Source organism: Silurus meridionalis, chromosome 21 (assembly GCF_014805685.1).
Source record: "Silurus meridionalis isolate SWU-2019-XX chromosome 21, ASM1480568v1, whole genome shotgun sequence".
NCBI classification, from domain to species: domain Eukaryota; kingdom Metazoa; phylum Chordata; class Actinopteri; order Siluriformes; family Siluridae; genus Silurus; species Silurus meridionalis.
This window is the reverse complement of record NC_060904.1, coordinates 8,193,307-8,213,195: the sequence shown is the minus strand read 5'-3', so window position 1 is coordinate 8,213,195 and position 19,889 is coordinate 8,193,307. Positions and strand designations below refer to the sequence as shown.

General features: G+C 38.1%; 1 protein-coding gene across 4 annotated transcripts in view; it reads left to right on the top strand.

The window, feature by feature from the left end:
• Positions 1 to 19,889, top strand: part of prkag2a (protein kinase, AMP-activated, gamma 2 non-catalytic subunit a) — a 92,361-nt gene that overhangs the window by 42,027 nt on the left and 30,445 nt on the right. For all 4 annotated transcript variants that reach the window (XR_006928957.1, XM_046877604.1, XM_046877605.1 and 1 more), the window contains 2 exons: positions 9,636 to 9,847; positions 14,748 to 14,799. Coding sequence is in view for 3 of the 4 variants with exons in the window: in XM_046877604.1 (XP_046733560.1) it covers positions 9,636 to 9,847; positions 14,748 to 14,799 (264 nt within the window). In the remaining variant the exon portion in view is untranslated. The remainder of the gene's footprint in view (positions 1 to 9,635; positions 9,848 to 14,747; positions 14,800 to 19,889) is intronic.

Sequence of the window (19,889 nt, the reverse complement as noted above, 5' to 3'; positions counted from 1 at the left end):
ACAGAAAAGTTTGTACTGCGTATAAAGATTCTGGTGATAACTGGGTAAAGTTTCCTACATTATTTCAATGAATGAAGTTCAGACTAAAAAGGTCTCTCAGTTTAAGCATCACATATCTTTTTAAAAAACGTGTATTAATATTAGTCATTAATATGCATGTCATTTAGGGTGAATTTTCCATTTACACATCAGTGGATAGCAATACACACTATATAGACAAAAATTGATTAACAAACTCCTATATAGTGGAGCCTGATATGTGGAAGTAGAAGCTTTTGTGGGTTTCTGCTGTTGTAGGTTTCATGTGTTGTGTTGTGCTTTCTGAGATGCTTTTCAGCCTAGCATAATTGTAATTAGTGCTTACTTGAGTTACCGTAGTCAGTGTGTTAATATAAACCGGTCTGGCTATTCTCTGTTGGCCTCTTTTATAAACAAGGCGTTTCTGCCATAACTGTGGCTGTTTTTGGGATTTGAGTCTGGTCCAAAGTCAGCAGTTTCTGAATCTGTCCTTCTCTCAAACAAGTGGCGATACTACACGCAATAGTAAGTGGCTAGTGTGTGCTATTACATATAGGCAGCGCACATGTCGTGGGCCAGTCTAAATAAAACCCACCGATATCTACAGAAGACTTCAAGCGCAGTTTGTGAGTGTATCTGTTTGGAACATACGAGTATTATCTTTTCTTTCTGAATAATGTATTCATATTTGGTTACTTTACTTGGTATTGGATCAAAATTAAAGTGCTATTTCCCATCCCAAGCCCCAAATAATTATGAATTCTTTCTAAAACAATTTGCAACACAAAAGGTCAGCATCGGGTCATCCAATTCCTCACGTCCATCTCCATCTATAGGCATTTTTACAGTCTGTAGGCTCAGCTCTCCCTTTCAGACAGAAGTAGCAGTCTAGGAAGACTAGCAAGAGCATACGATTGGCAGAGCAAAAATGTGTTTATTGCAGAAAGACCAAAATGGCAACATAATGGGCTCTCTGAACTATTAAGGCGATGACCTTGAGGGGAAAAATGCGCTTTCAATACCACTCAATGTTTTCACTATACTGAAAGCTGGATCTAAATTTTTACTGAGAGCTAAAGGGCCGTTTGTAGAATACAGGTAAAAGATTATCTGGACCAAAAGGTAACTTTAGCAACACAATTATAAATTTATCTCTCAACTTTGGGTAATGGCTTCTATTAAGGGAAAGAGTGATTATGTCAGTACAATATTTTGTCAAAGATATTCAGCAGACTGCCTAATATCAAAAACTGCCTAATTCACTCTCAGATACACAGCTGTGGTGACTGTTAATGAATAACAAAAGACAGCATTATCTATTAAAAAGGTACCCTAAAAGCATTTTCCTTTATAAGTGCATTACAGTTCTAAATTAACATGATTGGCTTCAGTTATAGCCTAATTAGCCCAACAAAGCATATCGTTATCTAATGACAATCTCAAAAGACCTTTATTTTATATTAACTTCTGATATTTTCACTGAAATATTCTCAATAACATATGTCTTTTTTATGCCTCTTTCACAAGTTGTTTCCAGGTTTTTCATAGTGTCATAGCTGCAGAACAAGTGGTTAAATGCTTGTAGGATATACAAATTAATCACCAAATGACTTGATTACATTTTGGAATGTATTCCAGTCCAAAAGTCATAGCACAGTTAAATGTCTGAGTAGTTTCCTTCCTGCTTAAAGATCTTAAAGTGATTTTGAGGCACACCAGATAGTAACAGGAGGCACTAGACTTCTTTGTGGTTGACATCTTTAATGCCTTTGTTGATGAGTTTTATTGAATTATATTTATAGTTAGTTAATGGATGTTGTTACATCCACATTACACAATACACAGCCATAAGTATGTGGTTACCTGACCATCATGAGAATATATGTTCTTTTTCCAAATCACTGGCTATTAACATAGAGTTGGTTGCCTATTGCTGCTCTAAGGAATGTTTGGTAAGACGCCTGGGCACAATCAGTTTCAGTTCAGGTGTTCAATGGTTAAAATCAGAACTCGGGGCCTACCTACCTTCATAAATCATGTTTTGTGGGCATTGTTTTGACACTGTTTTGGGCCTTTTAGCATACAAAGACATTCTTGCCAGTTTGGGAAAGAACCACATTGCGGTTGAATGGACAGGTTACTACACTTTTCAGCCCAGTCTCACAGCATTTTTTTATATAGTCACTGAGGACAACTTTCTATTTCATGTATTTCAATAAGAAGTATTTTCGGTGCCTCTGCCAAAGTTTTCTTTCTGCCACTGGATACCACAGACACAGAATTACCGTAACTTACCCTAAACCTATATTTTCTGCCTAAATCTCTGATTAAAATGGGGGGGAGATTACCATTTCTGTCAGCATTACCCAAGATCCTCTGCCTCTGTTACTATGGAGACGGAACCCGACGGAGGCAGGGGTTGTGAGTGACACAAAAAAGAGGGAATTTCGTGTCCATGAACACGAATTAATAGATTCAAGTTCGTGTCTATATCACGAAATGACATGAGGCTGTGTTGTACTTTTGCCATACAGTGTACAAATTGTAATACTGTCACTATCAAATGCCATTTTTTTGCCTAATTCTTATCAATCTTGACAAACTCATGCACACTTTATTTGTTCCTCAGTAAAATAAAAGCAGTATAATGCTGTATATGCATTATTTCATGCAGTACAGCTGTCTGTATGCTGTATTAATTAATCTAAACTCACTAAAATTTAATAAACAGTTAAAAATGTTTAAAAAATTGGGAAAAATAAAAAGATTTTAAGTATATATTTCTGAGCTGTATCAATAGATAACATTTGGTGACCTTGTTATTCCCTTGCAGAGCTCAATGTAACAAACTGCTTGGTTTGTCTGAACCATAAACTTGTAATACACCAGTTTGTTACTTGCATCATTCTGCCTTAAAAAGTAATAAAAATTAATGTACAGCTACAGAAACAATCAAACTCAGACAAGAGATTCCTCTGAGTCACTGGTGTCAGTAGGACTAACGCAAAAGCCTCACAGTTTTTCTTCTTTTGTTCCATAAACCAATTCTCTCCGAAGATATAAGCTCAGATATAAACTATTCTCTTTAAAAAATGGGAGGGATATAGCACAACCATTATTTTGTCCATAGAACACTCTTTACCAAAATTTTGTGACTGAGTAATGAGGATATTAAACAGAAATGCAACTAAGAAGCAGGAGAACCCTGAGGATGCAGCCACCAGCATGCTTCACTGTATGGCTAGTGTTCTCAAGGTGATGAGCAGTGTTGGTTTTTCCACGGCTTAAATGTTCAGGTCATCAAACCATCAAATTTTTTTCTACATATTTTCTAAATTTCCAGTATGTACCGTTTCAAAATTTATAGAGGATTTCAATTGTTTGGCACTCTTACATACTTGCTTCATGATGTGTTTTCTGGATCTCTGGATCTAATTCTGACTTGGTTGCATCTCTGTGTAGTGTTCTCCTTATTTAGTCACTAGCTGTTGGTGGACAGCCTGTTTTAGACAGAGTTACAGTTATATACACATCTTTTATGCAGAAAACTATAACTTTTTCATTTTAACAGACATCCTGTAGTTTTCTAACCTATAGGGATTGCTGCCCATTTTAAATTGACCTTGATATGTCTTTTAAGGGCTTTTAGTGCTGTCCTATTAGTTTTGCTTGATTTTATGCTAGCATTTCTATGAATGGATTCAATCGCTGTATTATGTAACCTCGTTGCTGCTCTCTTTTCTATGCAAGTATCTGAGCTATTTTACACCCTATAAAATGGTTTATCATATCTAATCTTTCACATATCTGGCTATATTCAATTCCCAGCTTTCACTCACATGCATTAAAAAGCTTACGAGACCTTAATTCAGTAACATTAACCAAGCGCTTAACCAAGCACTTTAATCACATTCACATAAATAGAGGATGAAGGCTTTTGGTGTGCATGTTAAGAAGCATTGCTTTAGTAATAAGCACCGTAACCATATTGGGTGAGTAAAAAGATACAATAATTCAATAGTTCTGAATTCGTTTGTATTATTCATATGTAGAAAGTTTTTTTATAGATAACCACTTATGCAACATTGTATTCTGGTATTATAGTGTAAGAAATATGAGAAGTAGCAAGTTCTAAACTGGCTATAATTAATAGCCAGAATTGTTTGTAAAGTGGACTTATGAGAACCTTAGAAAAATAAAAACATGAACATGAGCTATATACAATAGTGTGGATTTGAATGTGTATTAAGTTTTTCAACACGTGTGGACGTGGACATGCAATTTTATTTGTATAACGCTTTCAATAATGGACATTGAAAAAAGCAGCATTACATAAATAATAGTGTAACAATATAAATATTGAATACATAAATTAATTCCTATATGTTTATTCTTTTTAACAACCACATGTCTAATTTAAACAAGTAATGGCAAACACATTGACGAGATCTTTGCAAGTTTTTTTTTTGTTTAGTGTTTGATATACACACATGCTGTAGCTGAGTGTGTGGAGATAAGGTAAAGGTCATTATAGCAGGCTTTATGAGGCCATTGTTTTCCAGCCCCCCCAGTGCATGTCTGTTCTGGCTGTCTCTTTTCCCTGCAGGGTCCATGAGACAGACGCTACAGTCAGGGACACCCATAATTCCATAATTAGGCTCCAGAGAGTGGACACCCTGACATACCTGTCTGCCCTTTGTCAAGCCTATAATTCAGAGTTAAACTTGAGTTTGAGCCAGTAATTCTCACCAGCCCAGCAAAACAGCTGGGTGCAATGAAGTACAGTGATCTTTAATTGCAATTATAAATAAATGTTTCACTGTACTGTATCAAGACAATGTGATTAGTTTTTGTTATTTTTTAATTGGTGAACGGTAAAGCATTAAAACATCTAATAAGATGGTCAAAGTTTTTTTTTACACCAAATGGTGACAAGTTTGGTCAGATATTCATAAGTGACATTCATTTCATTTAAAAGAAATAAGAGAAACAGCATATTTTTACCCGACTCCTACGCAATATAACTTCTTAAGCATCCATTTATGATCGCCCTATAGCAAGATTGATCTAGCCTGATCAATGTGGTCAAAAAGATTTGCAGTCCTTGATTATAGCAACCATTGCTATATCACTACCCTGGTGGTTTTCCTGTCAAGATTCAGTTATTAAGAAAAAAAAATGAAGAAGGCTGAAAAAGAAACAAATAAATATCAGCTGGCTTACAAGTGCAGGGAATGAACAGTAAGTACTGGATGTGTGTGATGAAATCCTAATGTGTATGACAAGATGAGTAAAATGGGGTTTAATAATCAATATGCAACTCATTTATTATTAAATTATCCAATTAGTCACTCACTTATGTCACAGTGGTATGTCTAAAAGTCATCAGGGAAAAAAAGTAAGCTGCTCTTTCTTTTCAACATATACATTATCAGTTCGAGAACGTATGAGAAAACCGTTCCCTCATTACTTTTAATGTACTGTAAAATCTTTGGTGTTTAGCATTAAATACTATGAATGAAGCCTGAAAATTTGTCAGATTATGCCGTGTTTGTGTTCACTCCAAGTCATGGAGCAAATGACTTCCTCAGATTTCATACTATGAATCATCCACAGTACTGTTCTACCTTTAGATCTGCACTGTCATGGTGTCTTGTCTAAATCCCACATCAGCTTGATGGATCAGCAGAGACTTCCATTACATTGAGCGATCACATTTTGGAAAAGTAAAAATATCCCTGCGGCAGGGTTTCGCGAGACTGCTCAGCTCCGATTAATTGGGTATGATCCAGCACATTGTCACACATTCTTTTCATCTTGTTAATGCCAGGATGTGTGATAGTCAGTGTTCACAGATGATAGAACTCATTCTTTGTGAAGAAGATGCTAATGAGTGAAGAGTGGATTGTGCTTTGAATGACAGAGTGGTTGGAAAGTATGCAGAGAGAAAAAGAGAGAAAGAAAGAGAGGAAGTAGTCAGGCAATCTTCCAGATGACATCATTCTCACTCTTTTCAACTCTCCCAGCTTGTCCAGTGTTTTCTTGGCTGATGAAGAGCTTGTCTAAGAGAAGATAATTGCTTTGTTTGGTATCTGTGGAGATGCTTTGGCACTAGTTAATTTTTTTTTGCAACAAGATATTTGGCTACAGTTACTTTCCTGAGGCTGCCTCTGAATCTGCATGTGGGCCATAAATGCATGTGGGTCTATTCTTATTCTGCTCTGTGCTTTTATGTCGTGACCTCATATGGTGATTTTTTTCCCATCATCAGCGCAACTGTTAACCAGGACCTGGCTATACAACTCATTTGAGCTCCCCGGAAGTCTTGCAGGCGAGGCTTGATTTCACTTTCCCATGAGCAGCTACTCAAAGTGGAAACTCGAGTGCTGCTCAGCTTTAGACTTGACACAAATAAGAATACTCGGAGACGAGAGGGACAGTCACTCAGGAATTGGATCTGACCACAAGAAAAGAAGGCATGGCCACTAGGCATTGTGTTCGAACAATACAAAAGCCAAAGCAATCAAAAGATCCAAGTATGTGGAAGCTATTTGTAATTAGATAAGATGGAATTCAGTGAGACCTGAGGGGAAATTTAGTGGCCAGTTGATTGTTGCTCTTTAACCAATAACAATCATGAGGCTTGTGTGGCAGGTTACAATACAAGGAACATTACTCATATGAGTTGTGTTAGGAATAATCCTTTGGGATTAAAGGTCATTTAGGAATCTGCCATGTAATTCAGTAAACTCTCAGCCTTATCTATGTCCACTTTCTTTTCCTGTCTTGTCTAAGAGAATATATTATTATCTGCTATATTATGAAATTGACTTGGGAAAATAAGAGAGAGAGAGATGGTTGGATGATGTGGAGATGGTGAAGCAGGAAGTGGATAGAATTAGTAAGGAGGAAGTGAGAGCTGCGATTAAGAATGGAAAGTCAGTTGGACCAGATGACATACCAGTAGAAGCATGGAGATGTTTAGGAGAGATGTCAGTGGAGTTTTTTCTTGTTTAACAAGATTTTGGAATTAAGTTGATCAGCCACACCATGAAGTTATGGGAAAGAATAGTGGAAGCCAGGATGAGAGAAGAGGTGACCATCTGTGAGCAACAGTATGGTTTAATGCCAAGAAATTAATATACGGACGCAATATTTGTTTTGAGAATTTTAATGGAGAAGTATAGAGAAGGTCAGAAGCAGGTGCCAAGAGAGGAGTTGTGATATTGTATGAGGAAGTCAGGTGTCACAGAGAAGTATGTGAGGGTGTTGCAGGACATGTAAAAGGACAGTGTGACAGCAGTGAAGTGTGCAGTAGGAACAACAGGACTGGTTCATGGTGGAGGTCTGACTGCATCAAGGATCGGCTCTAAGCTCTTTCCTGTTTGCAGTGGTAATGAACAGGTTGACGGACGAGGTCAGAAAGGAGTCTCCGTGGACTATGATGTTTGCGGATGATATTGTTATTTGTGGTGAGAGTAGGGGGCAGGTGGAGAAGGGCCTGATGAGGTGGAGGTACAGACTGGATCGAAGGGAAATGAAAGTCAGTAGGAGTAAGACAAAGTACATGTGTTCTCTTCATTTTTCTGTATTGTTTAAAGACTATAATTACACTCTTGATGTTACCCAAATGAGGATGGGTATTCCTTTTGAGTCTGGTTTCTCTTAAGGTTTCTTCCTCATAACATCTAAGGGAGTTTTTCCTTGCCATAGTCGCCATGGCTTGCTCATCAGGGAAATATGCACACCATTCACCTTAACCCTTAAAATTCTGTAAAGCTGCCTTGAGACAATGTATTTTGTGAAAAGTGCTATAGAAATAAACTTGACTTGACTCGACATGTGTGTGAATAAAAGGGAGGGCAGTGAAAAGGTGCGGTTGCGGGGAGAAGAGGTGGTGAAGGTGGATGAGTTCAGGTACCTGGTGTCAACAGTGCAAAGTAATGGAGAGTATGTTAGAGAAGTGAAGAAAAGAGTGCAGGCAGGGTGGGGTGGGTGGAGAAGAGTGGCAGGAGGGATTTGTGATAGAAGGGTATCTGCAAGAGCGAAAGGGAAAGTTTATAGGACTGTGGTGAGACCTGCGATGTTGTATGGTTTAGAGACAGTGGCATTGACTAAAATACAGCAGGTGGAGCTGGAGGTAGCGGAGCTGAGGATGCAGAGATTTTCATTGGTCCGCTGTGGCGACCCCTAACGGGAGCAACCGAAAGAAGATGTGATTATGAAGTTGGCCTGTTATGGTAAATGACACTTATGTGAAATGTTGCAGCATGCTTTTCTTTCTCTCCCAATCTCCTCTAAGCTTACTTTATTAGGGGTGAACAGAAACTGAATGCGGCTGGCCTTGGGATCCAGTGATGTGTGAAAGAAGTGTGATAAAGACGGTGAACTTCACATGCTCTCGGCTTTGTGCCTGTAATGGAGCTGTTAAACAGGGAGGCATGCTTCACAGGCCACTTTCCTGGCATGAGTTCAGCATACAGTGGGATCAGGAAGGAGATGTCACTGTCCGCTATGCACATATCTTTCAACATACACTGTGACATTGAAGTGCAGGAGTTTAAGACTGAGAGGTCATGTATAAAAGTCTTGTCTTGTACCCAGCAGTATAAATACATCCTATATGAAACAATAGTTTGCATTAGCTTTTATATTATACTGATGGCTCCCTGGGTCCCCTTCTCCTTTAACTGTAAAAACAATAAATAAATAAATAAATATTTAATGTGTACCACTGCAAATTAAACTACTACTTAAAATCTTACTAGGTCACCTTCGTCTACATGGCACATTTATTTGAAAAAAGTGCTGCATAATAAAATCATATAAACAAATCTACCTGAAGCATCAATTCATATTTAATAGAACCTCAATTCCAAAAAAGCTAAATCAAATATGAATTTTTTTTTTGTAAACATGGATGCCGCATTCTCCGGACTAAAGAGCAGAGGGACCATCGGGCTTGTTATCAAAAGCCTGGATCTCTGATTCTATGGGGTTTATTAGTACCTATGGAATGGGCAGCTTGCACATCTGGAAAGGCACTATTAAGGCTGAAAGGTATATATTGCCTGTAGTCCAGATCTTTCACCATTAGAAAACATTTGGCACAAAAAATATGACAAAGAAGACCCAGGAATGTTGAGCACCTAGAATCCTGCATCAGCCATGAATGGTACACTATTCGTCTCCCAAAACTCCAGCAACTGGTATCCTCGGTTCGTAGATTTATATGGACTGTTGCTAAAAGAAGAAAGGATGCTACACAGTGGTAAACATGGCCTAATGGGTGTCATAAAAGTGAAAAACCTTTTTTTTAAATGGTATAATTAATGATTTTAACTTTTGATATGTTTTCAGTGTTCTACTGTAAATACAATGTGAGCTTATGACGTTCCAAAAAATGCATTGTTTTCATTTACACATTTTTTATTACAATCATTTGTTTTATTTCGGAATTGGGGTTGTACAAAATTCAATATAATGTTCCATATTGTACACTGGATTAATCATTTATCATATCTATATTGCTGATCACTTATTTCTTTAAGCATGAAGCTAAGGGATTTAAAGACTATAGCATTTCTTTTCAACATTATCTTTTTCTTTCCACATAGCATCTGTGATCTCCTCCCCACCCACCACTCCTACACAACTGACCAAACCCTCACCAACATTTCCTCTGGAAGAAACCCGCAACCTCCCTATGCGTCAAGAGGAGCGATTGCGCTCGCTATCCTCTCCCCCAGACACTGGACAGCACTTCAGCATGCCCTCAGCCAAGCCACCTCTCACCGCTTCCTCAGCACCCATTGCTACCTCACGCATGGTGAGTGTTCTATTCTCTGACGTTCATATTGAGGTGTTGCTGTTGTTTCTAGCACAATATAAGGGATGAGACAACATTAGAATTTTAATGCACTAATAGTATAATGAGAATCTTTAATTTATACACAGCTGGAGACAGTTAAGAAAATACACCTTAGATCATCAAGGCAAGCATTAATGACACCTGGTCTTGCTGTCTATCTTTGCTTGCTCTTTAGAGGTGGTAGCTGTATGAGTAGAATGATAAAAAGAAGTAAACGCTTCACTTGGTGTGATTTTGAATTGCTAATAGTGTAATTAAAAGATGGATAAAAGTGCAAAACAGTGTACAAAATTATAAGCAAAAACATTTTATTTCTATTTCAACTGCTTTAAAGTTTCTGCAGTGGTTATATCCTAGTTTTTAGGAGAAAACAACATAATTTGGTACATTTGACTGTGACCAAATTTTACCTTTTGCTCAAGAACTATTTTACACAATACACATTTCTTAAATAGCCTAGACTTTTATCCATCACACCCTTTTCACAAACATGTATCTGTTGATTCTGTAAAGACCAAATCATTCAAACAAGGTGTAAAGTATTTTGTTATGTTTCTGGTTATCATTAGAAATCTGTATTAAAATAGCTGCTGTCTTTTCTGCCACACTCTGGCACAGGTGAAGGATGCAGTATGCTTCTTGACACTTGATCATTCCTCACATTTTCAAAATCAATATAAAGGACATATTGGATGCTGATGTTCATTTCTCCTGTTTGATCATTTAAGTGCTCTCATCCACTTGGCTAACATAGATCTGGTCACTCAAAATTAAGATTATGATAGAAAGAATTACATAGAATTCACAGTGCTGGGCAATTTAATTGCCTATTTAAAAAAGTCTAAAAACCCCTGTTAAAATGGCATATTTTTCTAAGAAAAATTATACTAAAACAAAACGTGATATTTCTCACATTTAATGTGATCTAGGTAGAAAGATAAAGTAAATCTAGAAACATTTTCGAAAATAAAAGGAAAAATGCCTGAGTGTCTATACCACAACAGTATATAGTATACTATTTTTTTATTAAATTGTTTTGGATAAGTGGTTTTATTCCAATGCTTCAGAGCTCTTTCGTTGCAAAAGAATCTTTTGTGCACAGACAGCATGGTTTTGTAGAGAACATGTAAAGAATCTTATGTGCTGGAATTGAGTAATGCTTGTTCCTGCTGATTCTGTAATGCTGCTATAGGTTTCTTGACAGCCTCCATGAAAAGATTTATCCTTGTCTTCCTTACTCTTCTCCTGTTGATGATGGCCTTCGTGGTTTTCCATGTTACATTTAATGTTTTGTAGATTCCTTTATTCCCCTCTCCTGATCAATACCAATTGATGTGGAGAACCTATGCATGCTTTATGAGCCCTTGCTGGACCATGATCATGACCAATCAGATGAAACCAAGATGATGCAAAATCAATAAATCAATCAGAAACAACTGATCTTTATTTGGGGTTAATCAAACGATTACAACATTTAATTTGTTACTGAACAACACATTGCACATTCTAACGCTATTTAATGTCGTAGAACATCTGACAGGCAAGTTAGTTCCTGTTCTCACTAGCTGTTCTGTTACTAGATTATCTTTCTTTCTCTCTCTCTCTCTCTCTCTCTCTCTCTCTCCCTCCCTCCCTCCCTCCCTCACACTTGCTTTCTCTATGAAAAAAAAAAGAAAAAAAAAAAAAGCTGCTTGTCATTCTACTGTGAACCCAAAAGTGTCAAGTCCTCTTTCCTGTGCTAATGAAAATGACGTTTTAGTTTTTTTTAACCAAGAACACTCTGGTATAAAATGTATTACTGCCTGGGACGAAATGTTGTACATTTTTGTATAAATGTTAATAGTTTACATTACAGTACATGTTTAAATTGAAAAATTACAGAAACCTACTAAAAATAAACAAATTCCCTTAAATTTTATTTTCTTTTTTAGGCCCCTGTAAATAAAAAAGGCTTTTCAGTAAAGTCCGTAAAGCTTTTTAGGCATCAAAACAATGACTTGTGACAAAACAAACAGTAACCGGACACAAAGCGTTACCCAGTGACTTTTAAATAATTCATAATATTTGAGATTTTGCATATATATATTAATATATATTATGTTTTGCAGGTGACAGACAACTCTCAAGCATAACTCAGGATTTCTTTGAAATATGTTACATTTAGTACTTTTAATATTTACATATTTTTATCTCTGAAATGTACTGAATGTGGGGAATCCAAAGATTTTAGCCATGACAAACACCTAAAATAATCATTGTATTCAAAGAAATCCTGAGTTTTGCTTGAGAGTTGGCTGTCACCTGTAAAACATAATATATATTACTATATATGAGTTTGAGTTACAGATCCTCCCTATTATAATACTTTGGACAAAATTTAAACTATATCATATACTGAATGCCTATTTCAGCCTTCTATGCTCTGTGACCCAAGTTTAACCACCTCCCCAGCTTCACCACCCAGAACATATTGGTATTTCTACTCATTTATTGCTCCAACAATTAATTATAGGTTTGTTTTGCATTCTAACACTAAAATTAGTGTAACACACCAAAATGGCCAGGTCATTGTGTCTTGTTAATAATAATTGCAGAAATCTTAGTATAGAACTAATACATGGAAGTCCTTTTTTTTTTTTAAATTAATTCAATTCATTTTTATTTGTATAGCGCTTTTAACAATGAACATTGTCTCAAAGCAGCTTTACACAGATAATGTGGTGATTAAACGTAAATATGTTCTTTGTAAGTATGTTTGTCCCTGATGAGCAACTGTGGCAAGGAAAAACTCCCCGAGATGGCATAAGGAAGAAACCTTGAGAGGAACCAGACTCAAGAGGGAACCCATCCTCATCTGGGTTGCACCAAATGTCCATTTGAAGCAGATATACAATGTTGCAGGTTACAGTGATGACGATCAGAAGCAAACTGCACTCCCAAAACAGTGCAGCAGACCGCTGACACCAACTACAGTCCAATCCATCCTCAAAGCTCACTTACAGCTCATACAGAAGTACAAGCCTACTTCTTTTTACTTCAAGTAGACTTCATCTGAAGTTAAAATAGGCCTGTGTACACTTGAGCATAGCTTTCCAGGACTTTCTAACATTCACTTTTTAGCAACTTTGGAATTAAAAGCCAGTCTTTTCATTTAGACAAGGAACAAGCTACATATGTGTACACTGCATTAACTAAACTCACTTTATGAGCAAAACATGTGTTCCTGCATTCCAGTTACACATTGACTTATCTATCTCTTTTTCTGAATTTTTGTGAAATCTGGTTAAGGCTCATTATGAGCAAAATACCTTAATTGTGTTAATTGTTGTGATGTTATGGGATCAAAACAATTTCTGCGATTCCCATAGTTTTTCAAATATACACAATGAAGAACTCATCAAACATTTGCGAGACCTACGTTGCCAGAATTGCAATTTCACAGAAATCGGTGTCTGACTTTACACATTTCTTTGCTAAAAACTACTTTTGCCTTTTGAGACCATCTTCTGCTCCTATGTGAGCTACAGTATGTGTAACTCAAATGATAAACCTAGCTAGATCTGTTCCATGGCTATACTGCAAATCAAAGCATCTTTGAATGTATGATTAATCGCATTTTCTTCTATGAGTATTGCACCATGCTGAGAAATTCATCAGTCTGACCAGCTACCTGTTGCCAAAACACACTAGTTGATTAAACTGGTAGACCACCCTTATTAGTGGGTAAAAGGGAAACAATTTGTGAATTACCCAAAAAACAAATAACCAACAGTAGAGTATTAGGAAAACATTTATTCAGTAATTTATTCAATAATAAGAAGCTGGAAGCTAAGCTAAGTTTTTTTTTTTGGCAGCTGATTGCTCGTCTTATTCAGTTAGAGGGAACCCCAAAGATAAACACCGGGCATGTTCACACCTGTACTACACATGCATGCCTGGCTATTTTGCCAGATAGAATTGTTTGAGTATTTCAGAAACTGTTGAGCGCCGAGAATTTCCACACACAGCAGTCTTTAGAGTTTACACAGAACGGTGGGAGAAGCAGAAAACAGCCAATGTGCAGGCCTGCCTGTTGAACTACATAGTGATGTGTTCTTTGTTTTCCCCATCATTCTGTGCATACTCCATAGGCTGCTTTGTGTGGGCCATAAAGTATTCAAAGTCACCAATCTGATCTAAAGATTGATTTGAACATGTATTAAAGCTCTTGACCTGTATCTGCATGGTTTTATGGTTAATGTAACAAATGCATGAGTGTGTATTTGCATAGATTTTTTTTTTTAAGTGGACAGTGGGTGTCTCTGAGAGCTCTGAGCACACTACTCAGTGGGTTAGTATGCCAAAACGAGTGCTTAATTTATAGTAATATATCAGTTGTTAAATATTTGCATTCTTTTTATGTTGTAAAATACAATCTCTAAATACATTTAAATAATATCCATTACCACGGCCTGTCCACAGCACAGAATTGGTGCATGAGAAACAGAGAAACCTAGGGACAATTCGACCCACCCGCGAATAACGTAGTGGTTCATTCCAGCTAATGCAGTATACTGGAAGATTCCATTTTAACCCGGCTTGATAGGGGAGGAGGGGGATAGGTTCTGTGATTATAATTCACTTGAAACGCAGGAGTGAGTGGTCTACTCCAGGAGAGCCGGATCTGTGCAGGGGACTGAACACTCGCGTAATAGCATGCACAACTAGCCAGAGCGTTTTGCTCGCTTTCTTGTCTCAACCGAGGTCGGGTTCGTGCGGCTCTTCGGTGAAGCGGCGTGGAGGCGAGTGACAGGCGCGCCGCGAGCACACCGACGCCCGTTTCTTCACCTGGTTCCTCCTTTCTGTTTTTCATCCACAGGTTCGCGGTTTGTCCGAAGGCATGCTGGAGAAACTCGATCACGACGATGAAGGTAAGCGTTGCAAAACATAATGCATAATCTTTGTTTGTATATTAAGTCCCAAACGCCGTTCCGCTTGGCTCCCGGCTTCTCAGCGCGTGCCATGTTGCATAGGTCCTCATCTATTTATGTCTTTCTCCCGAGCTTTAATATGACCTCGATACAGCAGTGCAAAACACTACAGCGTGTGTATTTATAGGGTTTTACAGTATTGTGCACCACATTTTTAATCCTGTTCGAGCCGGCGATGCGGATTTCCCCCTTGTCACCTCGCTTGGCGTCATACATCTCGGTCAAAGTGTCATATCTTTAAACGAGAGAAGAAAACCTGTGTTTGAATCATCTCATGCATAAAGTCATGCAGATCATAAATATAACTTTTAGCTCTGTTTTAGAGATAACACCTTGCATTTAACTGCATCACTGCTTGTTTGGGGGATCGCTCTAACCCATGCCCCCTAATGCATGTTGTTTTGCATTAAAGTGTAAAGCATTGTCAAATCCCTGTTTAAACAAATAGGCAGACACCAAGACTCGCAAGTAATCCCAACCAAACCACAAGTGCAAACACAGAAGGACTTCAGCTTTCAGACATGACTGCTCAGAGTGTTTGTGGAAAAGGAGGAGGAGGGGTGGGATGGGGTGGGGTGTTAAAATCTCCCCTGGGCTTGTTTTTGAGCATGCATGTTCCTTGAGAGTGGTGGTTTATTTATTTATTTATTTATTTATTTATTTATTTATTTATTTATTTCCTCCACCATTTCCATGGGTGGGTGTGTCTGCCTGGCACGCCTGTTATTTTAACAGGATTTTCTGGATTGTGCACTCTGCTGCCCCGTTAGTGCACTTTCTGGTCTGGTGGCAATTAAAGACCTCAAACTTACAAAGTGACACTTTTTTTTAGCAGGATCTCAGTGCAAAGGTTCTATTGATACTTCATGAACTATCGCAAAAAAAAATTATGGAAAGTTAGAATTCACTTCAGTTTTATTTGTTTAGTGCATTCAACAACTTTACAGAAAAATAAGTTCTAAAATATGAATTTATGTTAGTGCCTCTAAGTTTAACACATGTTTATCCCTAATGTGAAAGCCAGTGGTGACGGTGGAAAGGAAAAGCTCCATGAGATGAGTATGAGGACGAAACCTTAAGAGGAACCGGACTCGAAAGGGAACCCGACCTCATTTGAATGGTTTAGAGACCCTGGCATTGAGTAAAAGACAGGAGGTGGAGCTGGAGGTAGCAGAGCTGAAGATGTCGAGGTTTTCGTTGGAAGTGACGAGAATAGACAGGATTAGAAATGAGTTTATTAGAGGGACAGCGCATGTAGGACATTTTGGAGACAAGTTGAGGGAGGTGAGATTAAGATGGTTTGGACATGTACGGAGGAGGGACATGGGGTATATCGGTAGGGGAATGCTAAAGATGGAGCCACCAGGAAGGAGGAAAAGAGGAAGACCAAGGAGGAGGTTTATGGATGTGGTGAGGGAAGACATGCAGGTAGTTGGTTTGAAAGATGCAGATGAAGAGGACAGGGGGGTATGGAGGCAGATGATCCGCTGTGGCGACCCCTAATGGGAGAAGCCGAAAGAAGAAGAATGTACAGTTTTAGTTCCATCGATGTTGAGGTGTGCTGTTCAGTGATGGGCACTTATACAGAGCAGTTAATGCAAGTTGCAGTCCTAGGCCATTGTAGAAGACTGTTTGTTTAATTACATTTCAAATCCATCCTCATAGTTCTTGAGTTGCTCGGTAACTTCATGGATGTTGGTTTATGTGGAACCACCTTCAGGTGCACAGAGTTGTCTCCAACTGAAGAGAACACCCAACAGAGGTAGGGTGTCTGAATGAATCAGGCGGATCCCAAAAGAAGTGTTATTATGCGAATAAATAATTGTGGGATATATATTATTAAATATAGTTTAAATCTCTTGTGAAAAAAAGACACTGCAATCGAGTCTTGACATCGTATGGCAAAGGTCAAGATCTACAACACCTGGCAGTGAACAGTTAATCATTAGATTTGTTTTGGTACCAACTCTATACTCTAATAGTATGATGAAAAAAGGTCATGAAGGAAAAGATTTTCTTTCTTACTGCTATTTGTTTTTAGACGTGTACACTGTAAAGAGTATTTTTACCTTATAGCTCCCAGGAACGCTAACATCCCTCTATTTTTACTGAGTTGATCTGTTACTAACCCCATGGAATGGTTGGCCTCTCTGCAGTTCAACAAACCTTCTTTGTTCTGCTGCAGTTTTACAGTTTTAACCAAACTCCATAATCTTAATTGAGAATTGCAAGATGGACTTTTCAGGCTTTTCAATTATGTGCAGTGTATGTCTGTATGGACATTTATTTTAGGCAGTTGCATTAGCACTGTAATGCACAAGCAAACCAAACATTATGCAGGACCTTGCAGGTCCTTACACTATATGGAAAAAAGTATTGGAAACTAGATTTTTCCAGCCATAAATGGATCTTTCCAACACCACAAAGTTAGAGGCACACAGTTGTGTACAGGACGACCATAGATGCAACATTAAATTTCCCCTTACTTAAATGAGGAGACCCAAAACCCTGTTTTCGCATGAACATGCCCCTTTGCCCAAAGCAAGCTCTATGAAGATATAGTTTATAAGGGTTGGAGTGGAAGTCCATAGAGTGGCTGTCTATAGAGCTCTGACCTCAACTCTACTGAACAGCTGATGAATTGGAATGCTGACTGCACCCTAGGCCTCCTCGAACATTCATCACTAAATGCCTTGCTAACACCTTTGTGGCTGAATGTGCACAAATTTACTCAAACACTCCAAGATCTAGCAGAACATCATCTCAGAAGAGTGAATTAAAGTATTATAAAAGCAAATAAAGACTAAATGTGCAATTGTATGTTATAAAATCACACATTTTGTAGTCGGGTCTCCACAAACTCTTGCTTATACAGTGTATTTTTTCATAGCTAAATTGTTGGTTGATAGAATCCTTTTCTGGCCAAATGTTATTATATTCCATTGGTTACTGAAGGATGTTGGGTACAAAAGTGTTGAAGTTAACAAAAATGAGCTGCCCGTTCAGTTAGCAGTGCAGTGCAAATAGCACTGGTTATCTAGCTATAACTTTGTGACAGACAGGATGCTAGCCTCTGTGATTATGAAAAGGAGCTTTATGGATGAGTGCTCACCAACTAAAACTCAACCCCAGCAAAACAGAACTGCTGGTCATCCCAGGTGATTCATCTCCAGGTCAAGATCTCCAAATAACACTTCATGACTCTCTGCTCTCCCCTTCAGCCACTGCTCGTAACCTTGGGGTAAATATGGACAATGAACTGTCTTTTTTCCCACATGTCGCTAATGTTGCTCGTTCTTGTCGATTTCTTCTCTATAACATCCGAAGGATTCGACCATTTCTGTCCATACAGGCTGCCCAGGTGCTTGTTCAGTCTCTTGTCATTTCAAGACTTGACTACTGCAACTCTCTGCTGGCAGGTCTTCCCCTGAACGCTATTCGTCCACTGCAAATGATCCAAAACGCAGCTGCATGACTTGTCTTCAATCTGCTCTGGATAAGGGCGTCTGCTAAATGCCGCAAATGTAAATGTAAATGAGCTCATGTATCTAGGCTATTATGTTAGTTTTTCATTCAGATTTGCTCAGGAGGCAAATGGGTTTAGTAAGCTGTTGTTATAATTTTTATTTTTTTTATTTAATTAATTCAGCAGTCTGAAAATAAATCCTGTATTTAATTGTGTTGCTCCCCAAAGAAAACTTTTCCTTTGATTTACTTGTTTAAGTATAAAACCTTCCACATGGTTCTTAAATTTCTCTGTGGTGTGCTCTATTCTTTGTATATCACTTTGTGCATTGCGCATGAACAGACAACATGGCCTGGATGTTGGTTGAACCCGAACCAAACAACCATGATGATGGAAAATGATGTAACGCATATATAAGAATGCTTCCAATCCTGCTGATTGAGGATTAGTGGGGGTTTAGAATTGTGAATTTTTGCCCTGTTTAGTGTCGATCATTTAGAAGTTATTTTTCTCGTTCTGTTCTAATCAGTATACAGAGTTTAGTATAGTTAGTGCATCGATACTGATCCTGGTTTCGGGTATTAGTCTAGTACTGTGCTTAATCAGTTATGGGCGTAAATGCAACAGTGCTAACGTTTGATACCATGTTTTACTGAAACATTTTCTGGCATTTAACCAGTAATTAAATTGAAACTGAAGAGGTGGCTGGCCTGAGTGCATAGAAGAGTATCAGTGAGAATTATCATTACAAATTTGCATGGGGCTGAGAATTGTGTGCACACAGTGAAAAATGCAAATGGCATGCAATAAAACAAGCATGATCGAAGCTTTTGTGTGCAAGAGCACTTCAGATCAGCGAGCACTGAGACAAGCACACTTCCTTTCCACTTATGTTTCTCGAGTTGAGGTACAAACTGTACAAACAATATTAATTTGCTGATACTTCTGTGCACACTCGGGCTGAGTGAGATCCTGGTGTTTAACATAACATCTTACACATACCAAAAAACCTTTGAGCTAGAACTCATCATAAGGAGCTAAGTACTAGCAGGCTAATGTACCAACCGAGCTGGATAAAATGTTTCACAATTCCCCATGACACTATGGCTCTTATAGAGGTAATAGAGGTGCCTCCTTATGCTACGTTCGCACATGCATCGACGTATCGCTATAGGTTCCTGGTTCCTGGTGACTTTCCTAGTATTGGTTGCCAGATTAATTAGTAGGTTCGGTCGATTTCTGTCAATCGAGTTTGTAGGCTTGTACTAATTAAGATAAGCAACTCAAAGTCAAGTGTGGCAATATTTTAATCTTCTTAAAAAACCATGTGGAGTGCAAACATGATCATCATGTTTAATGAGGAATCTCCTAAAGGGTTTAAACATTGTCTAGTGAATCTCAACTAAAGAAGAAAGACAAAAGACAAATGCAGAAGTAAGCAATTTGGCACAAAGGCACTTTGTGATGAGAACAATCATTACTGATAGTTTAAATGGGCATTGGATATGCTTCCTCCACACATTGAGGAAGAACTCTAGAATTGATAGATGTGATGCTGTGTACA